General features: G+C 45.6%; 1 protein-coding gene and 1 long non-coding RNA gene across 15 annotated transcripts in view; one reads left to right on the top strand and one right to left on the bottom strand.

Annotated features, from left to right (window-relative positions):
* The window catches only part of Aff3 (AF4/FMR2 family, member 3), a 454786-nt gene that overhangs the window by 367022 nt on the left and 70636 nt on the right, over positions 1-17128 (top strand). For 5 of the 7 annotated variants that reach the window (XM_006495737.4, XM_011238447.3, XM_011238446.3 and 2 more), the window contains one exon: positions 10476-10516. In XM_006495737.4, coding sequence (XP_006495800.1) covers positions 10476-10516 — 41 coding nt within the window. The remainder of the gene's footprint in view (positions 1-10475; positions 10517-17128) is intronic. The other 2 variants (XM_030251556.1, XM_011238444.3) reach the window with 1 other exon arrangement.
* Positions 15506-17128, bottom strand: part of Gm16150 — a 28350-nt gene continuing 26727 nt past the window's right edge. For 7 of the 8 annotated variants that reach the window (XR_003948652.1, XR_003948653.1, XR_865363.3 and 4 more), the window contains 2 exons: positions 17035-17088; positions 15506-16708 (listed from right to left, as the gene is read on the bottom strand). This is a non-coding gene — a long non-coding RNA (predicted gene 16150). Of the gene's footprint in view, positions 16709-17034; positions 17117-17128 lie in introns of all 8 variants that reach the window. The other variant, XR_003948654.1, reaches the window with a different exon arrangement.

The raw sequence follows: 17128 nt of genomic DNA, 5'->3' as shown, positions 1-17128 counted from the left end.
GCGTACAATTAATTTAATAGATATCTGTGTCATTAACATAAATCTGCAAGCTAAAGAGGCAATTATTTTCTTATTTATAATGCAGAGAGTAATAATCTTGTCTGTCAGGGAGAAGCTAAAACCTCATGCCTCTAGTATGTCCAGACTACAGGTGAGTCCCCGCTGAGTGCCGGATGAGACAAGAGCCATTGCGTTTCATGTGGTCTCTGTTGAAGTGGCAAACAACTAGTCACAGTTCTCAGCCCTGTCCCGTAGAGGCCTCTGAGGACTCATAGCAGTGTGGGGTAAACTATTAAAAGCAGATTTCTGTCCATCTCCCCCCAACCCTTGTTTTGTTTAATATGGCAACTTTGTAACAGAGAGCAGGGTTTTGAGAACACCAGAAGGGAAAAACCTTAAAGGCATTGACAGCGCATGTCACCCATCAGTGAGCTCTGACAGAATAACTGGGTGAAACGCAGCCCAGTTCCACTAGGTGTGTTTGTCTTCTCAGCCTTGGCTTGGTTGATGTGGAGGTTCTTGGGGCTGTGAAAATTTATTACACACAGAGTCAATCTGCATCCAGGCAGCCAAGTCGGAATAAATAGAGTCATTGTGCATGTCTGGGATCTGTGGCCAGAGTTCATCCAGTCAGCGTGACATTCGCATCTCGGGAGATTCATAAAAGCCAACACCCTGGTATGTGCTCTTGAATCCTGCCAAAACTGTGTAGAATTATATAAACAGGAGTTGAAGCAGTAATCAGGACCAGGTTTGGGGGGCGCAGCTCCAAAATCAAGTTTCTCTTTCATGAGAAATGAACTGTATAAGAGATGTTATTTGTATCCAAACAAGAGCTATGCAATTTTTGCATAAATCATTCTCAGAATAGTCTTAAATACCTACTAAGCTCCACAGACCCATGCAAGCTGCTGGCAAATTGCTTAAGATGAGTTACACATTAGTAATATTTGTTATGATAATTTAACCACAAAAACTTTAAGTAAATTTTCAGTGCCAGAAAGTACCTCATTTTCGAAGAACTATGCAAAAAACAAAAACAAAAACCTACATATTACATATTTTGAACGCAGCAGGAACACAGGCGATGAAAGAATAGTGGCTTGCATTTGGTTTTGTTTCTAGCCTTGTAATCATATACCTGAGTGCTCAATTTGATAGTTAGTTTCCCTTCTGAATGGAAACACAATAACTACAATTGGAGACACTTGCCTCTCAGAGCTTTGTTGAGCCTGTCTAGGAGTGAGCGCACATCTGAACTGTCAGTCACTATCAGCTCAGCAGGAGGGTGGCCTTGGTTATCAGCCCTAATTCCACCTTACAAACAAAATTTTATTCTCATCTCATATAAACATTTACAAAAGCCACGTGTGGGGGGTGGAGAGGGGGAGTCAAATTCTTCTCTTTCCATCTAATCAGCCGTAATTTCCAAAACTGATATGGGTGACTTAAACGTCACTGTCCACAAATGTGTGAAGCCCCGTGTGCTGTTCCCTGATGTTTAGAGGCTTTGGAGCTCAGGTGAGGTTTGTGTAAGCCTAAGCTGGAGAATATATGTTGGCAAACAGAAATCTGAAAAGTGAGAGATTTATATAAATTGTATAAAAATTAAAAGATGGTCCGATGAATATAAGAAAAAAATGATTAACACAGACAGGAAACCATGATCTTTGCTAAAATAGTATAGTTCACACAAGGAGCTTTTTTTTTTTTAACTAAGGCAAGGTTTTGTTAATATCAGATGTCAGTACCACCCTCCTGGATCCTCCATTTCGGGAACTCAGAGAGACAGAGCCGATGGACCAGTCTTCTCTGACCTAACTTTCAGCAGGACTGTCAGTTGGCAAGGAAAGTGGATTCCCCTCTCCAGAGAACATTCCTTTAACTGGGAGGGGTGACCCTCTGTCCTGTGACTCTGATGATGTGGAGTTTGGGGGGGTTGTTTGTTTTCTTCATTAGTTTCTCAGGAAGTGTCAGCGTTTAGAGTGTCCTTGGTCGGTGTGTGCTATCATGTCTCTCCCCCTGAGGATGACGTCCAGATAAGCTTTTGCAAAGTTTTGTTCTTATTTTTGTGATCCTAATTTTTCCCCGTGTATGTGCAACTAGTTACCTTGTAAACATGGCTCTTCTCAGGAGACTCTCAGCCTGGAGAAGCATAGAGCAAACCATTCAAGGGTCCTTGGCCCTCTCCAGTTCTATCCAGAACAGCTCTGTATCCCACAAGTTATGCTGAATGGAACAAAACCGTCTCTAAGAAACAGATCAGACAGTTGTTAAAACTGGTTTCAAGGCACACCCTCAGGTGAGGTAGGTTCCCAGACAGAGCCCCCAAATTGTTAGAAATATGTTTGGGATAGCAAAGAAAGACACCGGCATTCCAACTGAAGTGTCTGGAAATAACAATCTTCACTCTTGCTAAGAAGATCTGCTTGGAAGGACACAAACACACCCTGAGACCGAAAAGGTGTCTCAGGTGTTGACTGTGTCTTTTCCCCATTGGCTAGGTCTGACCTCCCAGTCTTATTCAATTAGAATTGCCTTATAAGACATGAAGGAGGAAGGGGAGAGTGGCTCCTGCCCGAAGCAGAAAAGCGTCGCTGCTCGAGGCTATCAAATGTCTAGAATATCAGAGCATTAGACCTTGGTGTAAACAAATTTCTCACTGAGTGAAAATGGTTAAAACGTTTGCATAAAAGTCTTACCGGGTGAGAAAGAGAAAAAAAATTTTAATTCCTGGTCCTAAACTCACGTTTTATAGTATTTGATAGAAAAGCCTCCTATTTGGTGTTTTGTACAATCATTGCCACAACTGAATCGCAGGAGGTCCTGTAGGCCAGACTTCCCCTGGGGAGGTTGGGTCAGCACTGTCTCTGGGTTTATCTTTCTTCAAGTTAGGCTTCGCTTTTAAAGGTTCAAGGCAGTTGTAAGAAGAGTGTGTGCTTGCACACCACGGTTGTGGAGCTGTGTTCATATAGCCAGTGAACATCCAGATACTAATAACAAGCTTGGGGTTGTTTCTGCTTCCTCTTGCGTAATCGGTTTAGGAAGTACAAGTGGGATAGTCTGCCTGACTGGCACAAGGCTATTTTTACCTTCAAACCTTGGGTAATTTTTAGTAGAAACGTTTGGATGAGATGTAAAGCCAGACTCAGATATGGGGTCTTCAGTCACAGATTTCAGTTAAAACAAAGCTACCGAGATATTTATTTCGCTTTCCTTGTGTGGTCTTCATATAAAAACAAAGTAACATGTGTAGAGTCTGCGTTCACAGTTACCGACCACCCACCAAGCCCAGTGGGAACTTAAGGAAATTCCACCAAAGCATCTTACTAAGGTAGCAAAGGGGACCTTTGTAATAGCTCTGGAGGCACTTGGAAAGTCACAGAGTGAGAAATGACTCATCCTAGTGCCTGCCTGCTAGAGCAAAGAGAGCCTCAGGGAGTCATTGCACCAGAGTCCAGTAGGTAGGAAGACTGTGGGGGGAAGGGTGGAAAGATGGCAGGACATGGGATTAGGGTGCACTTGGACAAGCCCAATGACTTCAGATGTTCCCCAGCACAGTAAAGGGGGCTGACTATGCGTGACAGCAGTTACTCACATATTTCAAATTGGCTAGTAAAGGTTTTGAATATCCCTGATGATAGGAAATGATAAATGTTTGAGATCGAGAAGATTCCATTACCCTGATCTGACCATTAACATTATGCACGTGTTGACAGATCACACCACTGTGACCGTGTGTGTGTGTGTGTGTGTGTGTGTGTGTGTGTGTGTGTGTATGTGTGTGTGTGTGTGTGTGTGTGTGTGTGTGTGTGTGTGTGTGATGTGTCAATGAAAACTTTGGATATGTATTTAAATTAGTTATCAATAAGATATCCCCGTTTGGACCTTGCTCAAGTTGTGGCTGCATTTAAGTTGCCATGTGGAATAAGTTTCAGGAGCACTAAGTGACCAAAGCCCAGATGAGGAGGTCACAGCTATGGCAGATCACGTAGGATTTAGCCAACACTTGCATCTGGCAAAGTACTTGGAACATCAAGCATAGTTACTGCACACGTAATTCACCCTGGGGACGGGGACACTTGATCTGTCCCCAACTCAAGCCTAATTAACCAGGTAGTCCATAGCTTACACAGTTATATCAGCTTTTGTTTTTCTACCAACATCAGCGTTATGCAAACCCAGAGATCGTATACATAGCCCAAGCACAACAATGTAGAATTTCCGACTCATTACCAGTAACTGACTATGTTCCTTCCCCCACCCCACCCCACCCCACCCCCATGGTGTATATCTCTGGATTCTAGAGAATGGACTTGCCTACTCTGGTGAGGCCTAGAGGCCAGAGAACTTTGTAGAAGGTGAATCAGCATCTAATTTAAATCTGTGTCTTGGTGTCAGCATCCATATTCCAGATTTAACCTCCCAGTGTGAAGAACCAGAACTGTCAAGGCATACCCTACCCCTGACTCTGTCCTAGAACCTCAGCCAGCTCTAGGTATCATACGCTTACATGGTTGCTCTCCTGAAGGTGTGAACTCACAGGCTGACACATGGTGGCACGTGCAGACTCTCTCCCCTCTGAAGGCGCAGTTGTCTTGCCAGGGCTTTATCCTATGTCTGCCACCGTCACAAAAGCCTCCTCTCAATCCTGAGGGCAGGTGGATTTGGCTCTCCATTATCCAGAGCAGCGTGTATCCATTAGGTTAATCCCAATGGCCTTTGGAGCCACTCACACCTAACACAGCCAGGCTTGGCCTTCCTTACCCAGTCCTGTCACAATGCGCCAGAGTAGTGGATGAGCTCAGGATAAGATCGCATGCTCTCGTAGTTGAACAGCAGACCCTAAGTCTGTAAGGGAAATAGCTCCAGACCCCACAAGAGCCATAGGGGTGGTTCAGAGAGTGTCTCCAGGGAGTAAAATGCCCTGGAGATGCTTAACGAAAGTCAATGTGCCTCCCTTAACCATCAGGAGACTCAGTTGTGCCCAGAAGTCCCCTGTTGACATCCTCTAAGACCTCTGCCTTGTGTCATCTTAAAGGGAGCAGGGGAAGCTGGAGTTTAACCGCTACCCTGCCCAATGGCGTGCTCCCCAGTGATGCGTGGAACCTAACTCCTGTTACCGACCCAGAGTTTGGGGAGGAGGTCCCCAAGGAAAGTTGGGATTTAAAGAAGCAATTCAGGAGGGAGCTAGACCTCAGAGCTTAGGTGGGATCCAAATCAGGGGCAAGTGCTTGGGACGAGCCAGAAAACCTTACAAATGTCGGTTCTCCTCTGCCGTCAGGAAGGTTGGTGGTTTGTCCTCTGGTGCCCCCCGTTCAGCCGTGGGCTTTCTTTACTGATGAGTTCTGTCACCTCTGAAATTCTGCCTGCCCTTAGGAGCCTATTCAATGTGGGTTTTATAAAGAGCAAGCAGTACCCACACAGAGCTGTCTTTATTAGAACAACCAGGCAGCCCAGGATGCCCAGCCAAGGAGGGATTTCTTTCCTCCTTTCTCCCACTGCTGTCTGGTTAGCGCCCAAAGTGCTCTTACGCAGAGGTTACATGATATTGTCCTCAGTGGCTCTGCCTGACCCCAGTGCAGAACAGGGTGCAGAGGCAGCCTGCTGAGCACAAGGCTTGAACCTAGACATGCACAGTGCTCATGCTTTCCAAGGGAAACACAGAGAGAGCTTCCTTCAGAGCAACAGCAAAGTCTTGGCCCAGAACCTTAAGTCGATTTTATGACTGCTGTGGGTATTTTGTGGAGAGGAGAGGGTATGCATGCATGTGTTTTCATGTGTGTGTGCATATGTGTGAGATTCACCTTTATTTTAAAAAAATAAACAAAAAACCTTTTTGATTGTATTTGAAATTTGCAGATTAAGATAGGATGGCTGAATAGTCAGCCCTAGGGAATCTGCCTGTCCCCTGCTTCTCAGGCTGGGGTTAAAAATGTGTGCCAGTATCCTTTCTTCCTCCCATTCCTCCTCCTCCTCCTCCTCCTCCTCCTCCTCCTCCCCCCTTTCTCCCGCTCTTCCCCCTCCCATTCCTCCTCCTCCCCCTCCCATTCCCCCTCCTCCCCCTCCTCCCTCTCCCATTCCTCCTCCTCCCCCTCCCATTCCCCCTCCTCCCCCTCCTCCCTCTCCCATTCCTCCTCCTCCCCCTCCCATTCCCCCTCCTCCCCCTTCTCCCCCTCCCATTCCTTCTCCCCCTCCTCCCTCTCCCATTTGTCCTCCTCGTCCCCCACCTCCTTCCTGTGTAACATGGGCTCTAGGACTCTAACAGGTCCTCGTGCTCACACCAACTGAGCTCTCTCACCACCTTTTTATTGGTGTCTTTGTTTGATTTGTTTTTTAACAACTTCAGCTAATATTTCCAGATGTCATCCATCATCTCTATTAAACATCCATAGGCAACTTGAACCTAATGGCACAAGACCTACTCCACCTTGACCACTCCTATACCCCCAGCCCCACATCTCCCCCAATCGTCTCCATCCACACCAGGTGCCCAGGCGTGAATCTGATGCTGACACCTTCCCTGTCCTGATCTGCGTGTCCTACCAGAGACAGTTCCCTCAAGTCGAAGTACAGACTGCTCTCTCCATTGTCGAATATTTCTCATTGTAATAACCTCACAGGTAGTTCTTCCTTACGCAAACACATTCATCATACAAAACAGAAGCTAGAGTGATATTTGAAAATAGACTATCACCAATCCCCATTACTTTCTTATAGATTTACAGGAAGTTACACAGCACATACATGCACACTTTGCTTAGCTTCTGTCTGTGCAAAGTCTCTAATGACTTCCAGTTGTCCTGTACCTCCACAAGCCTGCACTTGACCTCTGTAGACCTTGACATTGGCCTCATCTGGCTCTGCCATGGTCCCAGTGCCCCATCGAGCTGTGCCACAGTGAGTCAGGAACTAAGCCTGCTGCAGCTTTTCCTCTACATCTAGCCCTTCCTCCTCCACCACCCTTGCTTCTTTGGTCTAATGGCTCTCCTTTTCCCTCCCCCATCCCTCTGGACTCATGGTTTTCCTCTTCCCTCCCCCATCCTTCTGGTCTAATGGCTCTCCTCTTCCCTCCCCCATCCTTCTGGTCTAATGGCTCTCCTTTTCCCTTCCCCGTTCGTTCGTCTGGACTCATAAGTTTCTCTTCAGGCCTTGTTATCCCACACTGGCTGAGCTTTCTGTAACCATTGGTCATTTCACTGTTCCACTTCAAGGCATGCTGTCCCCTCAACCACAGCCATTGTGATGCTAACTGTTGTGTGCCTGTGGGCCTTTCCTGTCTGCCCCACCTCCAGACTCAGAGGACTATAATGACAACCTTCATCTGCTCCTCCTATCACGTACACCAAACCCAGTGCCTGCACATAGTAGGTAGTTCAGAGTAAATTGCATAGCTATCCAGGCATAAATTCTATTTCCATCAAGAAACTACACGTCTCTGGGCTTCTGTGGACCTCTAGCCCCTTCCTTCCTTTTTACCTTACAGTCCCACCCAGTGTCTATGGACTTGCCCTGTGCCAGACCCAATTACAAAAGGGCATTTAATTTCCTCTTTGATTGCCTTTCAATAACAGATTGTGACTTGTAATTCATTTAGCACGCGTTGGAGCGGAATATCTGCTGATTATGTTACCAAGCACCAACCTTGTTAAAGTAAAGAAGTAGAAAAGATGTCATCTCTTGAGAGGAGCCTGGAAAATGACTATTTCTGGCAGAAAACTTGTTTTGTCTTATAGACTTGAGCTTCAGCGTCATTCATGAATGAATAATGCACTCAGGAAAGATGAGAGAAGATCTCTCTTAACCCTCTCAAGTGACTGTGCTGCCGCCAAATCAGAGGAGAAGCTGATGAGCGATTAGGAGAGGAGAATGTCACCGTGGTAGAGATCTTAGAGGGGCAGAACTGGGCAGTCCATCTAGTTCTCAGCTAGTCTTTCGGGTTTCAATCGCGAGTCACCTAAGTCATTTTTTTCTTGACTCTTCAATCCTGATGTTTATTTCTTTCATTATTTTCCAGCCTTAAAATTCATTTTTTAAATTAGGAGAATAAGCAACAGAATCTCTTCATAGTCAGCTCTTGCCTAGGTAGAGGACATAGCATTTTACTTTAACACCATAGCTATTTTTTTTTCCTGGAGGAGTGATTTTAAATGTTTAGTACATTCTCATTGGCTTTCTTAATGAATGATCTCTGTAGAGGATTTATTCATAATAAAGAGGAGCTTCAGTGAAAAGCACAGTCAGAAACCAAGCATTTGAAAAAACCAGGAGGGTGGGCTTTTGTACTGAGTCCCACTGCGTTGGCCGTGTGGTGACACTCCTCACAGACGGACTGGAAGAGTGAAGACTGACAGGAAGACATGGATGGATGGATGGATAGAGAGTGCCCGATCTCTAAGACCAGCATCCTTTGGCTTTGCTAAAGGGAAGTTGCCCTTGATCCCACCCCACTTATGTAGAGCTGACCAACAGGATCTATTAGCAGCACTCCTCTGTGGAATGCGGCCGTTCACAGGCAACTCCGTGGCTGCAGCCGCTCCCTGCTTTACATTGTCTTCCTGTATTCTCTGAATCTCTTTCCAACCAGCAACCGTGCATCAACACTCACTATGGATGACCAGGCACAGAAGTCAGCAAGGGGAATCCATGGAGACTGGAGAAAAGAGTCGTTTGACTTTAAGTTCAGACTGGATCTTTAGTCCTGCCCCTCCTGATTCACACGGGGGTGTACACACATGTTCGGGTGCTCCTACATGTGATGTGTCTCCCTCAGCTGCCCTCCATGCTATTTTTTGTTATCTTTCTGCATTGTTAGAACTTATGGGGTAGCCAGAAATTTCAAAATACAGCTGTTTCATTGGCTACAATTTGCTAATTTTGCCCACTAGGTAACCACTAGCAATCTCAAGTTCCTTTTTTCCAGTCTCAATTACTAATATCAACTCTCAGATTATACATGTACCAAATACAGGGTGGCTAAGAAGAGGTTAAGGCAGCTGCAGACTTGCTAGAAGCTGTCCTGAAGTCAGAGTGAGGACATACAGGGCCAAGGGAGAGTCAGTAGCGAGCACGGGATAAGTCCTATTAACCACAGGCAGGATCAGGGCTATTTAAGCATGGAGATGTCAGCTGTAGGTTTTGATGGCAGCCCATTCCACTCGAGGGTCAGTTTGAAGTGTGCCAAGTGTCACCAACAGTTGGAACTATGTTTAAGATAAGACTTAAGCATAGGTGGCTGGTGCATTAGTTGGTGTGCTTGCTACATTTCAGTTTTGGAGTATTTTTTCCTTGTTTTTTTGGTTTTTTTTTTTTTTTAATCAGGGTCTGTCCCTGAATCTGGATGGAGCTCATCGGCTGGGATAGTCCACCTGAGGAGTACACTCCAGAAGCACACTGACCTCTGCTCCCCAGCGCTGGGCTTAAGATACGCATATGTGCATGTCTTTGCAGAAGTGCTGGGGGTCCAAACAATACTGCTTAGGTTTATACACACAGCAAGCACGCGACCAAACAAACCATGTCCCTGGGTGGCCAAAAAACACTCTTAAAAGAAACAAACAAAACCACTGTCACAACTTCATTATTGTGTCTAAAAGTATCAATAATCCTATAATATTTTGTGATTGTCCAGTCAACGATCAGGTTTTCAAATAATAAATAAATAAATAGATCTAAATAAATAAATAAATCTGAAAGAAAACAATAAAAAGTAATTAAATTCTATCTTTAGTGGCTAGCAAGATGGCTCTGTGGTCATAGTACATGCTATGCAAACTTGGGGACCTGGATTCGGACCTCTAACACATAAAAAAAAAAATACAAAAAGCCAATCATGTGCCTATGACATCAGCGTTGGGGTGGGGCAGAAACAATCGGATGCTGGGAATTTGATGGCTAGCCAGTCTCCTCAAAATGGAGAGCTTTGGGTTCAGTGAGGGACCTTGACCCAAGGGAATATGACAGGCATCAATGGAGGAAGAGAGCCAGTGCCCTCCTTAGCCTCTGCACACACATCCACAGGTGTGCCCACACGTGCACAGCCGCAGACACACAACATAAAGACGTACCAACACCGATCTACACAAGAAGTTAGAAGAATAAGGGTTTGTTTGGTTTTTATCTTACAGGAAATAAGGATATTTATATAACAATGGAAATTTTATTTTAGGTGGTAGAAAAAAATGGCTCAGGTCTTGGCCATGCTTCCTGAAACCTGCCCCACACTGCCAGGGAGAAGTATGTAGCACTTGCCCCCACAGTCGCCCCCTGCTGGAAAAATTGTGTTACTGCAGCACCCTTTACGAAGAAGCTTGCTTTCATGACATAGCAGGGCTCTCCACTGTGTTGCTAACAGTTTAAACTTTGGCTGCTTGACAAAAATGTGCATGTGTGTGAGATACTTTTTTTTAAGTGTTGATTGAGCGCATAATTTAAAAGTCAGAATATTAAATAAACATCTCTCCCTTTTCTTCCAGCAGGCAGCCCAGAGAACAGCTCTCCGCGCTCTAGCTGACAGGTACATTTTGTCATTTTTATGAACTATAAATTGCTTTATGAAACATTGAGCCCTATTTATTGTGGCATATAATTCATAATCGGATTTTGTCCCTAAAGAATCTGCGAACTGGGATGTTAAACATTCAGCGTGCTTGGATTTGTCATGCGTGCATGGAGTTTATTACCGCAAAACTTGGCTTGTTGTATTTCACATAAAGTATGAAGAATCCCTTGTTGTGCCGTGAAACAAGAGACAAGAATCTTAGCGGGGAAGGCCTGAGTGGTGTGGTAAATTCTGAACTTTGGAATTGGCTGAGAGCCAAGCTCATTTCTCACCAATAAGTATCTCTTTACTTTGAGGTGTTTTCTTCGCTCTTTCCATATTGGTTCACCCAGAGGACTCTGTCTTCCGATAAGATTTTCTCTTGAGCCGTACGCGTACAAGCCACCCACTCGTGCTCTCCTGCCCTACTCCCTGTACCTTTGCCTGTTGCTCATCCACCGGACTTCGTATGCCCTCCGTTGTTTGTCCTGCCTTGTATGACTCAAGGAGTCATAACCCTGAAGAAAAAGCATAAACTGGAACTCACACCTAGAACAGACCATGACATGTGTGTGTGTGTGTGTGTGTGTCTGTGTGTCTGTGTCTGTGTCTGTGTGTGTGTGTGTGTGTCTGTGTCTGTGTCTGTGTGTGTGTGTGTCTGTGTATGCGAGTGTGTGTGTGAGAGAAAGAGACAGAGAAAGAGACAGCGACAGAGAGGGAGAGAGAGACACACAGAGGCAGAGAGAGAGAGAAAGAGAAAAGGAGAGGCAGGGAGAAAGAGGGCAAGGGCGAGAGTGGGTGAGAGAGCGGGCACACAGGCACACCTGTGCTCTGTCAGCAGTCAGATGAACCCCCGACATATCTCTCTATCTCGACAGTGTCAGACTCAGTCAGAGATGCCCCTGAGGTGACTGGCACACACATCAGGATTGTCTAGCCAGCCTTTGCCCTCCCTTCCTTCGGACTTCCCTTCAGAATGAATGAGCAATTGCTGACTGAACCAGATCAGTCCAGCACTCCTCCCAGGTGCGGCTCCTCACGTAGGTGACTTACAGAGAGCACACGAGTTGAAAGCACTTCCTGTGGGGGCCTGAACCTGAGGAAGCTTATTTCAACCAAGAGCCTTTCGCCAGTGACAGTCTCCGAATCGGGCAGTGCTTCTGGGCCCTTTGGTCAGAGGGACCAAGGGTCCAGACTCACACTGTGACCCAATCAAGCTCTTCCTACATATATTTCTTTCTTCTTTTTGTCTTCTCTTTGAACGTAAGAGTCTTTTGGTCGAATGCTTTGAAAAGCAAGGGAAATCCAGGTTCCCAGAATGGCCATTACTGTACATACAGTACGTCCTTTCTGGGGGGGTCATGAGAAGCTTGTGATATCACATTAGTGCAGTGTTTCAAAACCCTGTTGATAAACCACAAACCACCCATTTACACCCTTTCGATGAAAAACCGTGTATGTTACCCTGAGAAGCATCATGGCAGCCTCTGTCAGAATAAATCAAACCGCCGTATGTTAAGAAAATGGGCATACCATCTAAGATCAGATTGGCTGCATCAGAAACCAGGCAGGACACAATCAAAAGTCTCTCTCAGTGACTTAGCCCTGGGAAGCCATTGTGGATAGATCTTAATGAGGACCCCTTTGACCTCTTTTGAATATTCTCACTAGAACCTGTCAGGCCAGCGCAGTGCCCAGAAGCCAGGGCCCCGGTGTCACCATTGCTTTCTTCCCCAATATAAAAGGCCATTCCCCTCTTCTATCCAGAAGGTTTTTATTCAGAATTAGAGGAACTCGGCTCACTTCCAGGTGATAGCACAAACTACTGCACTGCTCTGGCGACGCCTTTGTGGGGAGCTGCCTTCTCCTTGTTTCTCTCTGTCTGCATTAATTCAGAGCCTAGCCACTTGAGTGACGAGCTTTTTGACACTGTGACACACCATTATGACAAAATCTGTGTTCAAGAACCAAATGACTGAGTTACAATGAAGACATTTCTTAAGTGACTTCTGGGTTTGGTGTTGGGTTGCAGTTGGTAGCCATTTTTAAGCACATGCAACTCGTGGCCCTAGGCTGGACACCCCTCTAAGGTATGTGTATGTGATGGTATGTGCCTTGGGCAAACTTGAGATCTTATGGTTGGCTTGTTTAGCTCATCGAGAATTGTGCCACTTCCTCCCACTCAGGACACATTCTGTTTTCATTATCAGGGCATAGGTGAGAGCATCTGGAGTCACTTAGAGATGGTTCACTGTGTAACTTGACTGGCTTGGATGTTGCTGTGTGGAGCAGGCTGGCCTTGAACTCACAGTGATTCACCTGCCTTTGCCTCCCAAGTGCTGGGATGAAAGGCGAGCACCATACCCAGCTCTCATAGTGAGTTCTAGGCCAGCCAGGGCTACATGGTGAGATCCTGTTTTCAAAATAAAGAAAAATGAATTGTAAAAGCTCTTCTTCAAACTCAGGACTTAAAAGCACCTACTGAATTTTTTGGATTCACTAATTCATTATTTTCTAGTTTTGTTTTTGTTTTGTTTTTAATTAGAGGATAGTAACGGCTCACACGGCAGGTATCTTTTTCTATCCTGTTACTTAATATTTTGAGTAAACCAATATCTTTAGAAAAAAATATCATTGTGCCTTGGGTCCATATCATGGTATGATTTGGTTACGATTCTGTCTGTCAGAATAACTACAGATTTGCAATGAAACTGATCATCCCAGCCGTGGGCTACCCGGGGCAGCTACTCAGAGCATGGGAAAAATCCATTAGTCACTGTGGCAGTGACAAAATATCTGCAACTTAAGGAAGGAAGGGTTCATGTGGGCTCACAGTTCCTTGGCATTCTGTGAAGGTCATCATGACAGGAACTTGGGACAGCCAGTCACATTATGTCCTCAGTCAGGAATTGGGTAGCAATGAACCGTCCTTCACTTCCTCCTTTCTCTTTGCTCTGGGCGCCCCCAGCCTGCAGAACCATGCCGCACACAGTTAAGGTGGGTCCTCCCATCTCTGTTAACCTAAATTCCGCTGTCCCTCAAGGCTCTTCTACATAATTCTTAATCCCGTCAGGCTGACAGTGTAAATCATCACAATCTATCAGACATCAGATCACAGGATTCCTCTGGCTTCCTCAACTCCGTCTTCTAGCCTGTTCTCATTTCTGTCTATAAAGTTCCATAACAGTTACATGGCACTCCCCTTTTTATCCAAAAGACCAAACATGCTCAGGCCTGACGTGTTCTCTAAGTTTGTGATTTCTGGAGTTGGGCAGAGAAGCATCTGTCTCTTCAAACATCATTTCTTCATTGCAGAAACCCTTTCTTGTAGCTTATTTAAAAGATGTCTTACACTGTGTGTGTGTGTGTGTGTGTGTGTGTGTGTGTGTGTGTGTACAGGTGCATGTGTGCGTGCTTATGTCTCAAGATCAGAAGACAACGTGCAAGAATCGGCCTTCTCCACTTAGATCTCAGAGATCTCAGCGGGCAGAGGGGCTTTAGTGGCAAGCCCCTCTGCCCGCTGGGCCACTCACTAGTCCTTGTCTAACTTTCTCAGATACACACAGTCCTGGCCTGTCTCTATCCACAGTACACTGGCACACTGGAGCTTAACACCCGGGACATGGGCTCTGAAGTTTGGGAAGTCTCATGATCAGTAAACAGTCCTGGAAAATAAAAGCTATAATGCATCCGTTGCCTAACTTCGAAACTCGCCTCATATACTGACCAGAGCAGTGGGCTTTGTTTATAGTGCAGTCTACATAGCCATAGAAGAGTACACTAGGCAAAATGAGAAGCGGGACTCCAGCCAGCTCACCAGATACACCCTGAGATGACAGGATCGACCTGTTCTGGGAAGATGGGGCAGTACGAGTTTGGTTCTTCTCGATACCTGACTGTGGGTTTGTGGTTTTTTATTTGATTTGATTTGATTTGATTTGATTTTTTGTATTTTTTGTATTTTTGATAAGTTCGAGCCCCATTGGTGTCCCCAAAGGATGAAAACAACAAGCAGCCAGGGCAGGAAGAGGTGACAGTTTTTTGAGGAGATAAATAAGCCAATTAATGGAGATGACTTTGCACGGGGCTCTATCTTTATAATCTAAGTGCTTTTTCTTCATATGGGCAGTTGTACTTAATGGACGTGGGGAGGGAGGGGAAGAAATGGATGCCTGGTTCCTTTACAAAGATGGGAGACTCTGCACTGCAGAAGCCGCCTTGTTATCAGAACCGTGGAGAATATGCAAGGGCTCTGAGAGGGGCAGGATGTGTGTGCAGCCTGCGAGGAGCCCTGACTGTGATTAAGTTCTCTCTGTAAGTAGTAAATAGCAGACAGCCCTGATCAGAAGAGGGATGCGTGTGATTCATCAATCTGAGCGACTGCTCATTTGCAGAGGAGCTGGAGGTCAATCTGGAAGTCTGCGGCCAGAGGAGCGGGAGGAGATTGCCAGGACTAAGAAGTTAATCATACCCCCAGACTGCTTCCATCTGTCTTGGGGCGACAGAGCCTCTGCACGGAGAGCAGGCATGCTTTATAGCACCAGATCAGGAATTAATATTTTCTGTGGAACCTCAGCATCATTTGCAGCAACTCAGGCTTTATAAAAATGGAGCATAATTTGGTATGAATAAATCACACTCTGTTAGAAATATGAGGGGCTGAGGAAAAAATTCACTTGACTCAAAAAAAAAAAAAAAAGAAAGAAAGAAAAGAAAAGGAAAGGAGAGAGGAAGGCGCAAGAAAGCTAGTATCAGCGCAGCCGTGAAGCAGCGGCACTTGGAGGGCAGGAACGGCCGAGTGCTTAAATTGTGCATATAATCATTTTCTGAAATGTCAGCGTGCAACTCCCAGCCATGGCTACATTTTTATAGCTTTGGAGACACATCACCAGACTATAACCTGTCTGCCCATCTGGCAGATTCTCAGGTCCAAGATCCATTTATATTGAAATCCAAACAACTGCCTCAGATTTATTCATTTATTCCACGGAGACTTGCCGAGCACCATGCGCTCGATGGGGTGCAATGCGGGATGAAGTGCACCCTATGAGAAGTGCTGCTTCTCAGGGCCTCCGCCAGCAGGAGGCAGGGGTATGGAGAGAGGTCTTCTGAACTTGGCTCTCTGTTTTCCCCTTTCTCAGATAAATCTCATGCATGGAGTCCTATTTTCCATGGGGAAGAATAGATGGAAATGAAGTCGATGACAAATAGCCTACAATTAAGGGAGCTTCACCTCTATCTACAGAGCCGAGTGTGAAATGGTCTGTGTCCAGAGACAAGATCAAACACGTATTGGGGGTGAGGTGAGGTGCTGGCTGGCTCAGCAGGGGCTCCAGCTTCTTTTTGCTGCCCACTCCAGTCCAACAGGCCAGCTTCAGAGGAACCAAGGGCGTGTAGTGCACTGGCGACGGCCACCAACTCACAAGTGTACCTACCCTTAGGCTCTGTTCTGCTCAGTCCGGTGGGTGTGAGGGAGGTCTGCAGCTGCTAGGCACTGCTAACTGATCCCTTCTAAAAACATTTTACATTTTTTCACTTATAATGGGCAACACTTGTGCCACTGGGTGTCTGGGAAGGTCAGAGGGCAATTTGAGGAAGGTCCTCAATTTGAGAAGGGTCCTCTCCTTACCTCTTAGAGACCTAGAGCACAATGACTCTGGTCATCAGTCCTAATGGCAGGTGCTGTCACCTGCTGAGCTAGCTGGCTGGCTCAAGGGATCCTTTCTCTAAGCATCAAAAAGAAGAGATGGGACATTTTTAAGGAAGTTTTAAACTCACAGCGCTCACAGTGTTAAAGCAACAGGTCGCTACTGGCCGAGCCTATAGCCCCTGTTCTCTAGTTTGTCTCCAAAGGGTAGTGTTACTCTTTAGAAACTGTATCATTTTTTTTAAATCTTCAGAACAGTCCTGAGAGGTACGTGGAACCTTAAAACAAAACAAAACAAAACGATGAACAAACCAAACCATGGGTACATGTTGTGACTCAACCAGGGGCCACATGGAAGCAAGTGGCCTAGCTGTGATCAAACACAGGTCCAACTGTACACTCTGCCATCCTCTCAGTCGATACTGGCTTGGAAATGGTCAGAGACCTCCACCGTAGGCTTGGCCACCTTTCGCATCCTCGATCTTGCTGCTGTAGACATCTTTTTATCCCTGGGAGGTTGCCTGGCAGGGATAGGGAAGAAATTATTGGATGGCTAAATGAATGAATATATGACTGCATGCATGAATGAATGAATACATATATGAATGAATGAATGCACAAATGAGTGAATGAATGCATGGATTAATGAATGCATGAGTGCATGAATGAATGAATGAATACATGTATGAATGAATGCATGCATACATGAATGAATGAATGCCGAACCAAACCAGTGGTTTGTGGTTACAGAGGCAACTCTGGGCTTAAAGTAAAAAATGATTTTCTGAATCTAACTCCATGTCAGTGATAGAGTGCCTTGAAAAGAAGTTGATGCAGAGGGACTCACCATTGGGAGTTCAGGCAGGTACCAGCCTGCTTGAGAGTCAAGCGACATGATCAGCTATTACATGGATAAAACAAGAGAGACACTGAACAATTAA

The sequence above is a fragment of the Mus musculus genome, chromosome 1 (genome assembly GCF_000001635.26).
Source record: "Mus musculus strain C57BL/6J chromosome 1, GRCm38.p6 C57BL/6J".
Lineage (NCBI taxonomy): Eukaryota > Metazoa > Chordata > Mammalia > Rodentia > Muridae > Mus > Mus musculus.
This window is presented reverse-complemented; position numbering and strand designations above follow the sequence as displayed.